We start from the raw sequence: 19,470 nt of genomic DNA, 5'->3' as shown, positions 1-19,470 counted from the left end.
ATCATAGTAGGTTTATCAATCGTGAATCGCCAAAAGAAGTCAATGAGTCAACACCAGTTTTGTTAAGTAGAAAATAAAATAGTTACAACGAAATTTCATTTTTCTCTTACAATACAAAATAAACACAGGGAAAAAAACTCCATCATTTGCTGTTACCCTTAATAGACTGGGTGGCGCTTCGAACTCTTGACGTTCGCGGGCCTCCCGGCAAGCTATTATAGGGAGAGGGACAGCCAAAATTCGAGCTCATTACAAAAAGAAACAGAGGAGGCTATTTACAGAAAAATATAACAGAAATCTCCGTCGTCTAGTGAAGAAACAACCCGCGGTCACCCATCCAAGTTCCAACCTTTCCGGGCGTTGCTTAACATAAACGACGAGCTAATAAAATACAAGTTCGGTAAATACCTAATAATACATAATGGCTTAATTAAAGGGGACTTAAGTTAAATAAATAAGTGCAGGGACCACATCTAAATTTTCAGATGGTGGTTAGTCAAAGGGTTAGGCTAGGCTAAGCTGGAAAAATAGAAATAATGGCGCTTATTGGTCCAACAACTAACCAAAATAATTATAACGATACGAAGTAATTTAAAGAGAAATAAATTTACCTAAATAGAAAAATCGATCTTCAAAAATTGATAATCGATTACTTTTATTATTATTTTGACTTTTTCTTCTTCTATTTTTCAAGCTTAGTCTAGCCTAGCCCTGTGTAACCACAACCTCATGATGGCTTTTTATGAGTCCACTAATTAAGAACAATCCTCAACTATCTTATGTACAAATAGAATCTGGCTAATAGCTGACTAGAGCATTAAAGCAGAAATAGAAAGTAAACAAGGGTAATAGAAAGTAAAAAAAAATTGAGCAAATGACACGAAAATGAATAAGAAAGTAGTAGAAATCGAAGAGAAAGTAGTGGAAATCAAACGGAAAGTAGGTAATACTATCAGAATATTACTAGGTAGTTATTAGAATAACAAAGTAATACTCTTAGATTAGACTATTTTACTTTTAAGTTATACATAAAAATGGATACTTACGAGCTTTTACTTAAGTTATATATAAAAATTGATACTTTTATATATAACAAAATAGTATTTAATGTGTTTTATTTAAAGAGGAGGTTAACAATTAGAGTCCTATTCCTCTAGCTAACTACGTTCTATCTATTTTCACAATAAATTGTCTAATAATATAAAATCCTAAAAATAGGTATTACAACAAAATTCAAGCTTAGTCTAGCCTAGCCCTGTGTAACCACAACCTCGTGATGGCTTTTTGTGAGTCCACTAATAAGAACAATCCTCAACCAGGAAAGACATGGAAAGCATAGAGCATACTATCTTATGTACAAATAGAATCTGGCTAATAGCTGACTAGAGCATTAAAGCAGAAATAGAAAGTAAATAAGGGTAATAGAAAGTAAAAAAAAAATTGAGCAAATGACACGAAAATGAATAAGAAAGTAGTAGAAATCGAAGAGAAAGTAGTGGAAATCAAACGGAAAGTAGGTAATACTATCAGAATATTACTAGGTAGTTATTAGAATATCAAAGTAATACTCTTAGAATTAACAATCACTTATTTTTTTAATAGAGGGAACTTAACAACAAAGGCCTTATCGGCCCGAAATCGAAGAGAGGACAGGAAAGGAGAAAGCCAGCCGTTCCAAGACCGAACCTTATCCGCTCAGGCTAAAGTTCTCCCTGAACAGGAATCGAACCCTCTACCTAGCGCTGACAAGGCAGACGCGCTGCCCTCCAAGCTAACTAGGTTGGCTAAGGCACATATGTAGATTGTTAACGGCGATAAATCACTGGATTATAATGACTGCCAGATTATGGTGACAGATCTATGTCACCATAGTGCTACAGAGGGAAGTATGAAGGTTGAAATCTGTATTAACAATACAATAAAAATCGAATTGAATTGAATTGAATTGCTTCCCCATTTCTAGAAGAAGATGAGGGTGAGAATGCGGACGGAGAGGAAGAAGAAGAGAACGCTTAGTGCTGCGATCAACAGGTAGTGAGCGATCAGGAGTCTGAAACAGAAATAGAATACATTCCGATAAAATATTGAAATTAAAATAAATTAATACACTTTTCACTTTGGACACCTTCACTCCTTCACTGCACAATGGATTTCAAATTTCAATATTTCATGGAACTTTAAATACCTAAAGAACACAGTAGGTTCTTCTCGGCAGACAATTATGTAAAATACTGGACAAGCACGGAGATAATTTCCAAATGATCTCGCACAAAAGAGAGATAATACTTAAATCTGAAATTCTGAGTGAAGAATGGGCTTTTCGGGGTATGATGGCACACAAAATTATTCATAAATAATTTTGTGTGTAGCACATTGCATGACTAATACAGTTTCACGGCGTTCATACAATTTTTATCGTCAATGAGCCAGATTTACTCATGAACTGGATGAAAGCCGTTCCGCGAATGGACCTAGACCTAGGTATTCTGGAAAAGTTTGCCTCGCACTGAAATCGAATGTGTAGTGCTTAATTCTTTGATTTTTCTCACCTTCTCCTCAGTCTAATTCCATCGGGCACCGTGCTTAGCGGGTCCTTGACCAGGTATGCCCGAATCCCTCTGATATGCCAGAACATGTACTTCTCCCAGTCAAGCTGGCTCATGTCGAAATTAAACAGGGCTCGGTCTTCCTCGGTCATTTTCGTGTAGAGTCGTTGCGTGTTGAAGTTGGTGAACGTGAACTGTTGCGTGGAGAAGAAGGAGATGACTTCGGAGAACTTGTGAATCTTCTGGTAGGCGTCGAGTAGTCTATAGGGGAAAAAGTGGAGATAATAATAATAATTAAATAAAAAAGACCCGAACGAATTGAGAAAAAAGGAGCCTTCTAGGAGGAGGAGGAGGAGTAGAAACAGGAGAAGGAGGAGGAGTAGAAACAGGAGAAGGAGGAGGAGGAGAAGGAGGAGGGGAAGAAGAAGAAGAGGAAGAAGAAGAAGAAGAAGAAGAAGAAGAAGAAGAAGAAGAAGAAGAGGAGTATAGAAAGAAGAGTAAAGGAAAAATAATGGGAGAAAGAGGAGGAGGAAGAGATGTCTGAGGGGAAGAAAAGGGGACATTAGTGAGGACAAAGAAGAGGAAGAAGGAGGAGAGTAAAGAGGAGAATAATAGGAATGCAAGGAGGAAAAAGAGGAAGGAGGAGAAGAAGAAGAAAAAGGAGGCTGGGAGACAGAAAAATAATAATAGGACTAATAAGAAGGAGGAGGAAGAAGAGAAGGAGTAAAAATGACGAGTAATCGGGAACAGAATTGATATGCTATAGCTCTAGACCAGGGGTTTCCAACTTCGATGAGTGTAAAAGCCCCACATGATCGAGCCGGTCTTTGAAAAATCAGACCAACACTATTTTAACCGTTGAAATTATTTTGGAAAAGTACTTTTTGGCTGTCGACGATAAAATATTGAAATTAAAATAAATTAATACACTTTTCACTTTGGACACCTTCACTCCTTCACTGCACAATGGATTTCAAATTTCAATACCTATTTCATGGAACTTTAAATACCTAAAGAACACAGTAGGTTCTTCTGGGCAGACAATTATGTAAAATACTGGACAAACACGGAGATAATTTCCAAATGATCTCGCACAAAAGAGAGATAATACTTAAATCTGAAATACTGAATGAAAAATGGGCTTTTCGGGGTATGATGGCAGATGGCACACAAAATTATTCATATCGATCGGTATGAATAATATAGGTATGAATAATTTTGTGTATAGCACATTGCATGACTAATACAGTTTCACGGCGTTCATACAATTTTTATCGTCAATGAGCCAGATTTACTCATAAACTCGATAAAAGGTAAGTACGTAAAGCCGTTGCCAGACTTACCAGCCGTTCCGCGAATGGACCTAGGTATTCTGGAAAAGTTTGCCTCGGACTGAAATCGAATGTGACTTCATTCTTTGATTTTTCTCACCTTCTCCTCAGTCTAATTCCATCGGGCACCGTGCTCAGGATTAAACAAATTAGGTAGGTACATAGGTACTGATCGAATAAACTACGGGCTAAATAATTCCCGGAGGGACGGACCCAGCTTGTTTCTTCTCTCCCTCCTTCCCTATCTGTGACTCTTTCTTCCTCTTCCTCTTTCTCCCTCTTCCTTCTTTTACTCTTATTTCGTTACGTTTCTGATATTGGTTATTGATGAAATGGGTTCTCCAAATAAAATATTCTGATTTGGCCATGCTCACCTACCTCCTTTAGTTAAGTTTTTCCTTACCTCGCTAAACCCAAGATGTATTTCTCAGTCTTTTTTCTTTCCCTTGAGATTTAGGAATATTACCTCCAAATTACCGTTGTTGGACCTACTTTGAATATCCTTACACCCCCCCCCCATTCTCCCTCTAATAAGTAATACAGACCCAAATAGGGGATCATTACTCCCCCAAAATTCAACTTTTTGTACCTTGGCACTTCTAATGACTGGGACCACATTCTAAGTTGATTTTAATCTGTTATGTTCCAACTAAAAATGGCAGCTTTGTTTTGCAATAAGTAGTAGCTAGCGTGTTATGTTCAACTAAAGATGGCAGCTTTGTTTGGCAAATAAGTAGTAGCTAGCGTGTTATGTTCAACTAAAGATGGCAGCTTTGTTTTGGCAAATAAGGAGTAGCTAGCGTGGTTATGTTCAACTAAAGACTAAGGTGACGATGCTTTCCCCTAAATTCGGTGACAAGCTATGCACCTCATTAACTTCACCCAGCCCGAGTTTGGGCGGACAAAGCCAGCAGGACGTGGTTGTGGAGATGGTCACTCATCCTGAAATGCTGCTTAACTTCAGTGATCTAGTGGAAACTAATGTGTTCAACGTGCTATGAACCTCGAAACTGCCAAGCTGGCTCATGTCGAAATTAAACAGGGCTCGGTCTTCCTCGGTCATTTTCGTGTAGAGTCGTTGCGTGTTGAAGTTGGTGAACGTAAACTGTTGCGTGGAGAAGAAGGAGATGACTTCGGAGAACTTGTGAATCTTCTGGTAGGCGTCGAGTAATCTGAAAGAGAGAAATTAGAGGCAATAAATATAAAAAAAAGACCGAAGAAATTGAGAAAGGCTCTTTAGCCTTTGAGGAGGAGGAGAAGGAGGAAGAGGAGGAGAAGGAGGTTTATTCTCAGTGCTGAGTTGTGTACAACATTGAGTTTATTCAGCCATACCTGTGATGCTGAGGCACAGAATAGAGATCCATAATCTATAATAGGACGTACGTATGCATTGTAAATTTTCATGAGAACTTGTCTGCGCAGACCTTTTTTTTTTATTATTATTATTATTATTATTAGGCGCTTTAACACTTATGATAGTAAGGTCGTTCGCGCCGGTTCTCGGTTAGTTCATATTAGGTGGTAGATGTTCAGTTGTTGGAGGTCAGAGAATAGTGAGTTGACACCTTCTTCGTCGTCACCGAGTGAGGGAGGTGGTTGGAGGGAAGAACGAATGTGGCCGTGGTGGGGACAGGAAAGGATATGTCTATTTTAACTGTTGAAATTATTTTGAAAAAGTACTTTTTGGCTGTCGACGCGTCGGTCTATTAAGATGGTACCTATTTCGTTTAGAGTTGGTACTTACTTGGGTTGTCGGCCCATCAATTTGGCGGCTGTATCCACAATGAGGGCAGGCAGAAGGTGTAGGAACAGGATGTATAATTTGTGAATGCTCTTGTACTTGTTCAGAGTAAAACAGTATGCCCAGATCTGAAAATGAAACAAACAATTAACCATCCCGATATTAGAAGCATGTTCAATATAAAAGTTCCCCACTTTGATTAATTTACTGGGAATTTGATTGATTTACTTCACCAGGGCATTTTTCTCTTATCGTGAGGCCTAGAACTCTTTCTATTTGATGGATTACTTTCCACTTGATTGATTTACCTTCCATTTGATTAATTTACGTTCTCCTTGTTGGAAGATAACATACGTCGAGTGTTAAGAACTATTTACATTAATTTGATTTACGAGTATAAGTCAGCTCCCATGGCGTAGTGGTCACTGCGCTCGCCTTGCACGCGGGAGACCCGGGTTCGATTCCCGGCGGGGTATTTCTCACTGCGCTCGCCTTGCACGCGGGAGACCCGGGTTCGATTCCCGGCGGGGTCAAGAAATTTGTATCATGCAAATGATTGATTCCGTATTTGATTTACTTACGGCGAATGTGGAGGGAATTTCGGGGACGGCTTTTTCGTTGAGTGCCATGAACTCTTTCCACTTGATTGGTTTCTGAGTGGAAGAGACATAGTTGTAGATCTCGATATCTGTGTCATCAGGATAGTTTTTGTCCAGACTGTCCGCTACTAGTTTGCCGGCAGCTTTCTTTTCATTCCTGGCGAAATAGAGGGGAAGGTTATTCCAGTTAATTTATTTTATTTCAATATATTAATCGAGGTAGGACTTTAATAGTTAAAAAGTTAAAACTCCTTAAGTTAAATTAAACAAATAAATCTCTAAAAAAAGTTATCGGAACGGCTGAGTTTCTCCTATCCTGTCTTCCTCCTCTCTTTGATTTCGGGACGATAAGACCTTAGCAGTAAAATAAACTCTAGTAGCGCGGTCAAACTTTCTTGACTTGGCGGGGCGGAGCGCTACCGCGCTCCTTCATAATAATAAAAAAAATCCTCTTTTCTTATTTATACCTACTGCTCACATATGACTGGAAAGTCCCTTTACTCCAGCAGTAGGCTACTACTTACTGTGGTCAATTTCTCAAACATTGATGATAAAATTACATACCTCGGCTGGGATTGAACCCACGCCCTCCTGTTTATCAGGCGAGCGTCTTGACCATTACAGCACCAAGGCAGGCAGAAATAAGGGAATATAGCTAATCTATCGAACTCTTTAAAAGGAAAAGATTTTAGTTCTTAGGTTTTAGCTCTTACCATGTTTGATGAACATTCCAGGCGGCAGAGATGATACAGTTAATCACATTGTCGGCAGGGACCATATCAGCCACCAGTTCAGGGTCGGCATGCATGGATCGAAGAAGGCCAAGACCAGCCCCGGCCACAATACCAGTGGGTCCGTAGTGATTGTTGATCCAGCCCGGGATTGGTTCTTTGTTGGTGGCAATCACTGTCCCCGGCCACAATACCAGTGGGTCCGTAGTGGTTGTTGATCCAGCCCGGGATTGGTTCTTTGTTGGTGGCAATCACTGGGGGGAGAGAGAGAGAGAATAAGAGAGATAAGGAAATGCGAAACTTTCAAGATCGCAGCTTGCAGAAGTTGGTGGCTTTTCGGCGATTTTTACGTCACTGACCATAGACTAAACGTTTAGAGAAGGTTTTTCTGACCGTTTTTTATGACTTTAGGTACCTCTGACTTAGAGGTACCTAAAGAGGACTTTAAGGAAAATCTGATGTGATGTTCAACCCAGGTAATTTAATATCTAAGAATCATCTATTGAACAGTCCAGTCCACGAGTCTCTCAGGACTCGAACCCACGTCCTCTACTCCTCTAGCTTATCTGGCTGGGCTACTCACCTATACTGGGTCGGACCATGGCTACAGGCATACCTGCTCCTCCTCTACGCACCATATCTTCAGCCACTTGTTTGGTCAAAGCGTAGGTGTTAGGCCAATAGTCTACGATACCTGCAAAAGGAGAATTATTGGGCCTTAAAATGCTATTGGGTTGTTTGGAAAACGAATAGGTACTACTTCACTTTTTGGGTCTTCACAAAGTTAATGAGTCTTCAATCAATGCTCTTAAGATGATTCCTAGTTAAGTAACAAATGACGAAAAAACCTTGAAATCATATCGTGTTAATATGTATAGGATGCGCGGTTCGCCGCTTTGAACTCTTGACGTTCGCGCCTCCCGGCATACTTGATTAGCCAGCGACGATAGCACAGTTTTCAATGGACCATTGAAGTAAGGAGACGTTGCGCGTGGTTAGTGTTTGGATGGGGGACCAATGTGATCATCTGGGCAATCGTGCTGCTACCTTAAATGAGGATAAAATTTCATGCCTCGGCTAGGATCGAACCCAGGCCCTCCTGTTTACCAGCGTCTTGACCACTACGCCACCGAGGCAGGTGTCTTTAAATCTTACCTGGGGTGATTTTATCGATCATGTCATCGTTGAGAAGTTCAGTGATTTGAATCAGGTGGTTTGGATTGACAGGCGGCTCGTAGAACCGCTCCTCTATGATCGGCTGGCGGCAATTGGAGTAGGCGGTCGAAACGTGTACGAACGACTGCGGGCGGAAAAGATGAGAGAAGGCGTTAGAATTAGAAAAGATGTAAGGAAAACGGGTTTCACAGGTCCCTTTATTGACTTTTGAAGAGGTTTGATAGAGGGAACTCCTCGTACAAGTGGAAAAACGACTGAGGGCGGAAAAAATGCGAGAAAGCGTCAGAAAAGATGTAAAGAAAAGAGGTTTGATAGTTCCCTTTATCTCTATTGAAGAGGATTATCTATTGAAGAGGACAAGAGGATTGATAGAGGAAACTCTAACATCTAATAGGGCAAACGACAGTGAGTGGAAAAGATACGAGATAGCCTCAGAAAAGATGTATTGAAAACGGGTTTGATAGTTCCCTTTATTGACTTTTGAAGAATTTTGATAGAGAATTTTGACTCTAACAACTTTGGTCTTATCGAGGGAGGAGGAGAAGGAGGACAGGAAATTAGAAAGCCAGCCGTTCCGAGAACGAATCTTATCCGTCTAGGTCTCTAAGTTAAAGCTCGAACCTGGCAGGAATCAAACCAGCAACCTAGCGCTTACAGGCGCGCCTTCCTTTAAGACTCTACCTATGTCCCAATAGTTCCAATGTTTATTTATTTATGAAGTTTCCATTTATTAGTTTTTCAGTACAATTCTCTTAGTTTCCTTTAAGACTCTACCTATGTCCCAATAGTTCCAATGTTTATTTATTTATGAAGTTTCCATTTATTAGTTTTTCAGTACAATTCTCTCAGTTAAATAAATAGGCAACAAATGGTATATCCACCCGTAAAAGCCGGAGCTTGTGCCATGGATGGGGAGTTCATTAAATATAATTTATAGTTTCAGTTTCATTCTCTGTTAGTAGGTCCGGTAGTCCCTTTATTTCAACAATTCACTGTAGAACCGCTTCATTGTGTATTTGTAAATGAATAATAGGTACTTGTAAATAAATTATTACCTATAAATAGGTACCTACGTGTACCTGTAGATAATTTATAGGCATCATGCATCCGTAGTTACAGTCAGGATTTAGGATTACCAAACAATCGCCACCTCTATCCCATTTACATAATCTATTGATAGGTACTTATCATTGTTCATTAACATACAACACCTGATTAAGTGATTATACATCACTGACATATCCATTAGTAATAAAATTATAGATACCTATCTAAACCTAGAATGGTATACCCATCCGTAAAAGCCGGAGCTTGTGCCACGGATGGGGAGTTCATTAAATATAATTTATAGTTTCAGTTTCATTCTCTGTTAGTAGGTTCGGTAGTCCCTTTATTTCAACAACCGCGTCATTGTGTAGGTATTTGTAAATGAATAATAGGTACTTGTAGATAAATTATTACCTATAAATAGGTACCGGCTTGTACCTGTAGATAATTTATAGGCATCATGCATCCGTAGTTACAGTCAGGATTTAGGATTACCAAACAATCGCCACCTCTATCCCATTTACATAATCTATTGATAGGTACCTATCATTGTTCATTAACATACAACACCTGATTAAGTGATTATACATCACTGACATATCCGTTACTAATTATAGATACCTATCTAAACCTAGTGGGTAAGTAGTAAGTGGTATCTTATGTTCAACTAAAGATGGCAGCTTTGTTTTGGCAAATAAGTAGGTAGTAGCTAGCGTGTTATGTTCAAATAAAGATGGCAGCTTTGTTTTGCAATAAGTAGTAGCTAACGTGTTATGTTCAACTAAAAATGGCAGCTTTGTTTTGCAATAAGTAGTAGCTAGCGTGTTATGTTCAACAATATCATCCCATAATCACATTTTCTTTAGTAAGACCATTTATAAATATAATAAGTACCTACATAGGTAATGTTTAATTATTGGGAACATAAAGAATGCTTAAAATGTTTAATTCTTCAAGTTCTATTAATTTATTTATTTCTCACACCCATAAGACACATAGGTAATAGGAATGTCCTTCAAGAACACCCAAAATCTACGTTGACCTTAATTCACCAAAAACAGCCGCGCTAGGCCATTAGGTGATTACTCTTAGGCGAAGTGCCTCACAGAAACCTAAGTACCTAATTATTAATAGGTTTATAGGTACTTCGCCACAATGTCTGCTGATCATTGTGGAATAAATGGTATTTTGAACGGGTGATTTAAGGCTGGAGATTTTGCTAAATCATTGTGCATTAAAGATCGATCTTTAGCACCTGAAGGTTTGTAATAACAACAAAAAGAAAGGAAAGAAAGAAAGAGCACACTAGTAGAATGGGTGCAAATTGTACATGTGGGAGAGTGGTAGTCTATAGTTTGGCTCACTGAATCGTCGTTTTCAGTGAAAGTTTTGAATTTGAATGTGTTTTTGAATGTTTGTTGGACATGGAAGGAACCCAGCCATTGAATCTGAGTATCTACGAGTGAGTATTAGAACAGAATAGAATAGAATATACCCTGCTTATACTGCCAGAATGAGACTGAAAAGTCCCTTTACTCCCGCAGTCTAAGCAAGGTCTCATGTATTTGGTACGATATTTTCAAAAATAAATTACAATTTATTTAAATAGACCCTTGCTTAAATTAAAAAATATTAGGTTTATTCACGACTCGAAATTCGGCCCATACTCGTAAACAAATGAACTTGCAAGTTTTATTCGTCTTTAAATAGTATTAAAGAAAAATCATTTTACCGGATACTTAAGCCAAGGCAAAGCATCACGGGAATGCCACGGCCAATATATCTATGTGTGTTTAACCTATAACTACATTATAAATAACCTACAAATAATAAAATTGCATTTCTTTCTTCTTCGAATGATCCAAAGGAGGAAAATTGTAGATTCACGCGATTCCAGAAATGTCCATGATGTTTAAATGTTTTTGAAATTGAAATTTGACTGTGGCATTGAAATTAAATCAGGGAGAGGTCAGATATTATAACTTAAATTCCATTTTAATTTTTTAAGGTGGTAAAAAAGAACAACATAATTTTCTTAAAAAAAAGAAAATCAGGTGTGGTGGATAAAAAACATACCTAATGACATACATGTTGAATATTTTTCAAGCAACAAGGAAAAAAGTTCAAGAGGAATGAATTAGAATTGGAAATTAGAAATGATGTTTGTTGTTCCGTTTATTAGAGAATGAGCGAAAAATGCAAAAACCGACTGAAAATGGCAAAAATACCAAAATGTGATTTTCCGATTATTTTTCATAATCGATTATACTTTCGATTATTTTTTATAATCGATTACGATTACGATTATCAATAATAATCGATTAATCGATTATCATAATCGATTATTCCCAACACTAAAGGTGCCCCCAGTGGCAAAATCAAAATGTGAATTTATTACGTCATTTCACAGATAATTGTTCCATATGGATAGTTTTGGAAGAGTTATGGTAAGAAATGAGACTGCTATGTATACCAAATACCAATGTACCTAAATCAGATGACAGAAAAAATGGGTCTCCTGATCTTCTAATAAAGTATTGTTAGACAGGCAGATGATACCGTTTTAGACAACCAAATACGTAATACGAAAGATAACATTGAAAATATTGAAATACGTCATACCAAAGATAGGATTGCAATATGGTGTACCAAAATTGGTATTGAAATACACGGTACCAAAGATAGGTTTGAAATGCACGGCACCAAAATTGGTATGTGTAAGGTGTGTACACTTCTCTAAAGGCTCAAAGATATTCCTAAGAAACAATAATTTTCCTTGTTTGTAAAATAAAGAAGTATACATAAAAATAAAGAGAATAATAAAAACAAAAGAGTTCCAGAGAGATAAAAACAAAGATCACCATCAGTTGGGGAATTTCAGACCGCAATAGTTAGATCAAGATTGCTCTGACGTATATAGAACTTCAAGTCAGATACTGCAGATGGGAGATACCATTGAACTTTCAGGGGATTTCCAGATACAAATGAAACGAAACTAACATTGCTGAAAGTATGGAAGTACCTAGGTGTAATTTATCTGTAGACATGTTACAAATGCTATCTACTCGTAATATATGTACACAGTCTGTAGTACCTACGCAGTAGTTAGATCAGGATAACATAGAAGTTCAAATCAGACGAGACGGTAACATTGAACTTTCAGGGGATTTCCAGACACAGATGAAACTAATGTAACATTTGCTTTACTTAGGTGTGATTTATCAGTAGAAATTTTATGTGTGGTACCTATCTGTAATTGTGTATAAGTACCTACATAAATACATATATATCCTCAGTTAACTTAGTAGCAATTTAAATTGGATTAGGATAACAGCTCTGACGTACAAACTTCAGGTCAGATACTAATGAACTTTCACGGGACTTCCACCAACATGTAGGCGCTTGGTCGCTCGTTCAATGGAGCAGTTGCAAATGGGTAAAAAAATATAAATAAATGGTCGATTCCTATGTAAAAAGTTGGGAAAAATCCAAATCATAGTCGATGCCGTTGATCGACTGAAACCGTAGGTACACTGTCTCGTCAACATAGATTCACCTCGTCGATTGACAGCGTCAACTAGGTAAGTGTGGGTTTTATTCTTCTTTCACGCACAGACAAGTTAGCCTTGATGGCTCTAATGAAGCTTATTGTTACCGGTCATCATGACTCGAAACTGCCATGATTCATGTCATTCATGACTCGGAATTGTCATGATTCATGACATGACCGAAATTTATGACAAGTGACCAAACACCCTTATAATTAATCTTTGGTTTATGTTTATCTTCTAGTCATGTCGGTAATGTAATTACGAGTTAGTCAGCCTAGTTAGCTTGGTTGGTAGCGCGTCTGCCTTGTAAGCGCTAGACCGCGATTTTGATTCCCGCCCGGGGCGGATTTTATCCTGAACGGGTAATGTTCGTTCCCGGAACGGCTGGGTTTCTCCTATCCTATCTTCCTTCTCTCTTCGATTTCGGGACGATACCTCCTTAGCAGTTACAGTTTTCTCTAGGAGAAAGTCAGCCGTTCTAAGAACGAACCTTCGCCCTTGGCGGGAATTGAACCCGGAACCCGTGAAGTAAGAACTCATCAAGATTCATCTAAACTTGAAATCTTACGTTTTATTACCTGCCTGGACATGTGGACAACATTTTTGTGTTTTATTGTTATTCAGTTTTTTCTTCCACTTTAGAGTTTTAGGTTTTATTTTTATTCTTTGTAGGTTTGAGGTCGTGTATGTTTTCAATTTAACAACTTTCCGGATGTAGGAGAGACTTCTAGAAGTGATGTTTTGAGAAGTTAATGATTTTTTATTAGCCTGGTTTCTTTGCTAAAGTAAACACCGTTTCAGCCTTCTATATAGGTGTTGGGGAATTAAAAATAGAGCGAAGAGTGAGAAGGAGTGATTTCTTTTTTATTTTTATTTATTTATTTATGGAAGGAACGGGAACTGCCAAGGTATTATCGTTATCGTCCCGAAATCGAAGAGAGAAGGAAGACAGGATAGGAGAAATCCAGCCGTTCCGAGAACGGACATTATCCGTTCAGGATAAAATGTGAATGAGTGAATGGATCTCTCTTTTACATAATAGTATAGAGATATAAAGATTCTGAAGGGTTGGAAAACTTGCCATGATTCATGTCATTCATGACTCGGAATTGTCATGATTCATGACATGACCGAAATTTATGACAAGTGACCAAACACCCTTATAATAAATCTTTGGTTTATGTTTATCTTCTAGTCATGTCGGTAATGTAATTTACGAGTTAGCCAGCCTAGTTAGCTTGGTTGGTAGCGCGTCTGCCTTGTAAGCGCTAGGCCGCGATTTTGATTCCCGCCCGGGGCGGATTTTATCCTGAACGGTTAATGTTCGTTCCCGGAACGGCTGGCTTTCTCCTATCCTATCCTCCTTTTCTCTTCGATTTCGGGACGATACCTCCTTAGCAGTTACAGTTTTCTCTAGGAGAAAGTCAGCCGTTCTAAGAACGAACCTTCGCCCTTGGCGGGAATTGAACCCGGAACCCGTGAAGTAAGAACTCATCAAGATTCATCTAAACTTGAAATCTTACGTTTTATTACCTGCCTGGACAAGTGGACAACATTTTTGTGTTTTATTGTCATTCAGTTTTTTCTTCCACTTTAGAGTTTTAGGTTTTATTTTTATTCTTTGTAGGTTTTAAGTCGTGTATGTTTTCAATTTAACAACTTTCCGGATGTAGGAGAGACTTCTAGACGTGATGTTTTGAGAAGTAAATGATTTTTTATTAGCCTGGTTTCTTTGCTAAAGTAAACACCGTTTCAGCCCATTGTTGCCAGACTTTCGAACTTTTTTTTCCGGAATGCCTTTAACAAGAGGTTTTTTTCGGCTCTAAGCTTGGAGTTCGGGGTGCACACTGCACTCAGCCTCGCGAGGACACTTGAGTAGCTTTAATCGAGTAGCGATCAGTGGCGACATTACTTCGAGTAGATGTTTTTTGATGGAGGGAATTGTAACTGCTAAGGTCTTATCTCCCCGAAATCGAAGAGAGAAGAAAGACAGGATAGAAGAAAGCCAGCCGTTCCGAGAACGAACATTATCCGTTCAGGATAAAATGTGAATGAGTGAATGGATCTCTCTTTTACATAATAGTATAAAGATATAAAGATTCTGAAGGGTTGGAAAACTACTATATAAAGTACACGTCTACATCTACCTATTACCGTGCTTATTGAAAATGACTCGAGACCTTCAAGTAAAACGTGGAGATAAGACGAGAAAATAATAATAATAAAAAAAAACTAAAGTAGAACTAGAAAAACTACATTGCTAGGCACCAGAGAAAATCATAAAGGAAGTAAAATCTCGATTTTTATGTGGAAAAATAAAGTGCTGAAAAATTTTGAATTCCATAGAAACTATAAAGACGGTCTTAACCCCAATAACTGATTAGTGATTATGATTACCCAACAACATAATTTAGGTGCCCCGTTCCTATTAAATTTATTTTTTGACTGTCAGAACACAACACCATTAAGACGAATTATGATTTTAATAATAAAAGAATTTTAACACGTAATGTCTCGAGGACCTACAAACCAAAATCGAAAAGGTTTTCGTTTCAAACCCACTGCAATTTTTGGCGGAGGCAAAATAAATCAATTGCGAAATGAGTGTTTCGTGCCGCTGCCTATATTGGGCTGTGCCAAATAGCTACCGGCATTGTGAAGGCATTTCAAATTTTGAACAATGAAATTTAATAAATTACAAGTGGCAATGAGAAGCAACACTCATCTTCAACTATTACAAAATAGCAAGTTTTGTACAAATTAAGATGATTACAAAACTCAATAATAATGGACCAGGTATTTTATTTTGTTATTGTCAAAGCTCTAAAAAGGTCAAATTTCATCAATCATATTTATGGGTTTTTAAATTAAAAGTTTAATAAAATTTTGATAAATATTTTTTTTTTTTTTTTGTCTGATGACAATGATGACTTAGGTAGGTACTCAGAGTGAATTCGAAGTTCTTACATCATACACGTGAGTTAGGTCAGTTAAAGCACATGCATTTTCAAGACAAGTCATGTTATATAACTCGTACCTGATCTTTAAGAGTTTTTGGCTTTTTGGTTTTATTTTTAGTCTTTAGAAGGATTTTTTGTTCTTTTTTTTATGTGGGTAATTTTTTACTGCACTTTTTCCTCAACAGTGGACCAGTTGATGCATATTATTTTGTTTTTGTTCTTTTTTTTCCTCCCAATTTTTTTATACTCGTAACTGAAGGTAGCTGCAATTTTTTGTATGCTGAATCGTTCGTGTGGACGTCATCGTCAGTACGGTGGAATTCTTAATAATATTTTTGAAAATTCCCTTTAGGGAAGAGTTATTCATGGGGAAATCTCAAGGATCTTTATATTTAAATCAATGTTTTTTCTTTTATACCTATTTAAGTGTCTGGGTTCTTCTGAGGGACCACCCAACCACACCTCTTCCCCTAACTGCGGAGACACTACTACGTATTAACTCTAGCGAGTTTTTGCAACCAAAATTAGAGTCCCTTAACTTTCACCGAACTCTTGAACGTTATTTCACGAAAACTCGTTTCTGCACATTCGCAGAAGTCAAATAACGTAGAGTGGATTGGAACACATCACATGCCTTCAGATTCAGACGCATTCCATTTGTCAAGGGTTTAGGCATTGCCTTGCCCTTGGAATCAATTTAATTTGAAGAAACCATTCACTGATGAAAATTTGTAATGAAACAATAAGTTCAGTTAACGGGACGCTAATTTTGTTTGAAAAGACTTTACTAACTATAGGTAAAGACTGGAAGACCGCTCCCCAGAAACTCACCTTCAGTTGTTTCATCTCCTTAGCCATCTCCAGCAGTGCCTTGGTCGCTCTTAGGTTGATACTGACCGCTACTTTCAGATGCGCATCAAACCGCACAGTGGCTGCGCAGTGGAACACAACATGGATGTTGTCCACTAGGGTTTGTCGGTCTTCGGAGTTAATGCCCACGCCGGGTTTGAGACAGTCGCCAGTCACCGCCACCATTTTGGACAGGTAGTGTGGGCAGCGTTTACGCATCGGGTCGAAAAACTGCGGAAGAAAGGTTCAAAAAGGTTCATCTTCTTCTTCTTTTGGGGTGCAATAGTCCTACATACTGGACTCCGCTTTTTGTGTGTAAACTGCAGACATTACGCAATGCTTACAGCTATTAGACGCAGTATTTATTCAGGTCTATGCCATTTGGCCTGAGGGTGTTTTGTGTTGCCCAATCTACGCTCAATCAATTCCTATAATCTAGATGATCTGTATAGTCCTGATTTTCATGGCGACCTTTACTGTTCATTTCCGCGTCACTGGTATGTCGCGTAGTCGCGCGTATGTTCGGAGGGGAAATCATAATAATATCAAGAAGGGGAAATAGAGATATTGGGAGGGGAGATTGACGATGAACCACCCACACCTAAACTTACCTATGTGCTTGTGAAAAGTCTGGAACTCGCCACCCTTGTTAGCTTGGAGGATAGCGTGTCTGCCTTGTAAGCGCTAGGCCGCGGGTTCGATTCCCGCTCGGGGCAGATTTTATCCTGAACTGGTAATGGTCGTTCTTGGAAAGGCTGGCTTTCTCCCATCCTGTCTTCCTCCTCTAAACCCGGGGCGATGAGACCTTAGCAGTTACAGTTCCCAACATCAAACCTCTTTTTGTTCAATTTCAGCCGTATGGAATTTTGTCATCAATATCTATTGCTTGCGAATTTCACCCCACTATCTCACAGTAGTAGCCTACTGCCGGGGAAACGAATCTTTACCCTTCGGCCAAGAGGAAGAACATTATAGGCATATACTCACAGACAAACGGTCTTTGGGTTTCTAGAATCTAGAAACTTCCAGGCTGTAAGTTCCAGAGGTAGGTACCTACATAAACAAACATGATTTCTTCATAACAAATAGGCTAGGCACATCAAGAATTCTTACGCGATAAAAATCCTACTTTGACAGAAAGTTTTATGTTAGGCATAGCTAATAAATACTTGGTAGAATAGGAAAATCTAAATCACTTGAGGGCTTACGTAAGTAGTTCGGTAGTACCGTATCTCTAGTTTTTCCTCTTTTTGTGAATAATTTTCTAAGGACTTTGACAGAAAGTTTTATGTTAGGCATAGCTAATAAATACTTGGTAGAATAGGAAAATCTAAATCACTTGAGGGCTTACGTAAGTATAGTTCGGTAGTACCGTATCTCTAGTTTTTCCTCTTTTTGTGAATAAATTTCTAAGAACATGCTTCTCATGCATATGAGGTATTTCCTCTATGTAAAGTAGATGTAAATGATTCATTGTGAATATTATGATTATTATCATATTCACAAAAAGACAGAATTACCTGCTACATAGGTACCTACCTATGTTTAACACTTGATGTTCGATGTTGTATTGATATTCTGAAGTGGTTTGATAGAGGGAACTGTAACGGTTAAGGTCCTATCGTCCCGAAAGCAAAAAGAGAAAGGGGACGGGATATGAGAAAGCCAGCCGTTCCGAGAACGAACCTTTCTGTTCCGGATGATTCCGCCCTGGGGCGTAAATCAAATCAGTGACCTAACGCTTACAAGGTAGGCTAAGGGTCAAGTGGATTGGAACACATCACATGCTTTCAGGCACACCCCATTTGTCAAGGGTCTAGGTTCACTTTGCCCTTAGGATCAATTTGATATGAATCAATTTGATATGATATGAATCAAATATGAAGAAACCATTTGCTGATGAAAATTTGTAATGAAAACCTCCGAGCTAACTAGGTTAAGGTACATAAAGTGTTAACGGCAATAAATCACTGGATTATGATGATTGCCAGATTATGATGACATATTTATTGTCATTCAGATGAGAATGGTCAAGGCTATGAACAGCGCCCATCAATTTACGTGAATCACATCCAGAACCACACACGAAACAAAACCAGAATTACCAGGAACCATCTACATAATATTATACATCTAGTGAATATCGAAAAAAAAAGTAAGTGTACCATTTATTCGCCCACCTAAAAAACGTACCATTTATTGGCCCACCTGTACCATACGCCACATAAGTCTGAACTGGACGAAATTTTTTAAGATCCAATTTCATCAAAAGAAAGGGCTCAAAGACTGCTATCGAATCAGTGCTATTCAAAAATTGTAGTCATAAAAACAAAAATTAGAAAAATAAATGTGGGCAGGTGGGCCAATAAATGGTACGTTTTTTAGGTGGGCGAATAAATGGTACACTTACCCTATAGGGGAACTTAGAGGAAAGGGATAGGGGATAGGGGATAGGGGGGGACTTAGGGGAAAGAAGGACAGAATAAACATCAGACAGGATAATACTCTGTAATATTAGAGCGAACTTAAACCCGAGTTACCCGAGTTCTCTGACAATATTGGAGAGGAAAAAGAGAAAGATCCTTCACAAGAGAATGGAACATTTTCGTTTCATTTCTGTTCTTTGGATTCTTTGGTTGGTTCGAACAAATTCTTTGAGTTGGACACTTTTTGGACATTTCTAGACATAAAACCGTATTTGACCTAGGTACATATGGGTTGGGTATTGCCTCCATGTTATTAGGATGTTCTTCTGTCCACTTATCTTCCATTACTTCAATATTGTTATTGTCCTTACTGGTGAAGTAATTAGTCATACTTACATATTGCTGAGCTTGAGGCAAAAAAGCTGGATACTTTTAAAATCCTATATCACAACTAACAGAACCAAGATATTCAATGAACTTGATAATGAAAGCTAATCAAACTCATAGAAACTG

At 38.3% G+C, this 19,470-nt stretch overlaps 1 protein-coding gene across 2 annotated transcripts; it reads right to left on the bottom strand.

The window, feature by feature from the left end:
* Window positions 1–1,165: 1,165 nt before the first annotated feature.
* Window positions 1,166–16,758, bottom strand: LOC103514775 (fatty acyl-CoA reductase wat-like). Of its 2 annotated transcripts, XM_026827528.1 has the most exons (9): window positions 16,514–16,758; window positions 8,104–8,248; window positions 7,532–7,642; window positions 7,149–7,202; window positions 6,931–7,069; window positions 6,200–6,374; window positions 5,622–5,746; window positions 2,550–2,807; window positions 1,166–2,050 (listed from the first exon to the last, which is right to left on the bottom strand). In XM_026827528.1, the coding sequence occupies exons 1-9, from the start codon at window positions 16,748–16,750 to the stop codon at window positions 1,960–1,962; spliced, it is 1,335 nt and encodes a 444-aa protein (XP_026683329.1). In that variant the 5' UTR covers window positions 16,751–16,758; the 3' UTR covers window positions 1,166–1,959. The 2 variants fall into 2 exon arrangements, with proteins under 2 accessions (XP_026683329.1, XP_026683333.1); XM_026827532.1 differs by lacking the exon at window positions 7,149–7,202 and having other exon boundaries at window positions 6,931–7,123.
* Window positions 16,759–19,470: the final 2,712 nt, after the last annotated feature.

The sequence above is a fragment of the Diaphorina citri genome, unplaced genomic scaffold (genome assembly GCF_000475195.1).
Source record: "Diaphorina citri unplaced genomic scaffold, Diaci psyllid genome assembly version 1.1 scaffold45, whole genome shotgun sequence".
Lineage (NCBI taxonomy): Eukaryota > Metazoa > Arthropoda > Insecta > Hemiptera > Psyllidae > Diaphorina > Diaphorina citri.
Note: the sequence above shows the minus strand (reverse complement) of the source record. Positions and strands in the feature narration are given on the sequence as shown.

Excerpts from the sequence above, each read along its gene's own strand:
- LOC103514775 (XM_026827528.1), bottom strand. The coding sequence starts at position 16,750 with ATGCGTAAACGCTGCCCACACTACCTGTCCAAAATGGTGGCGGTGACT. Across the intron at positions 8,249-16,513 it reads AGGAGATGAAACAACTGAAG|TCGTTCGTACACGTTTCGAC; the intron begins GTGAGTTTCTGG and ends TTCCGCCCGCAG. Across the intron at positions 7,203-7,531 it reads CATGGTCCGACCCAGTATAG|TGATTGCCACCAACAAAGAA; the intron begins GTGAGTAGCCCA and ends CTCTCCCCCCAG.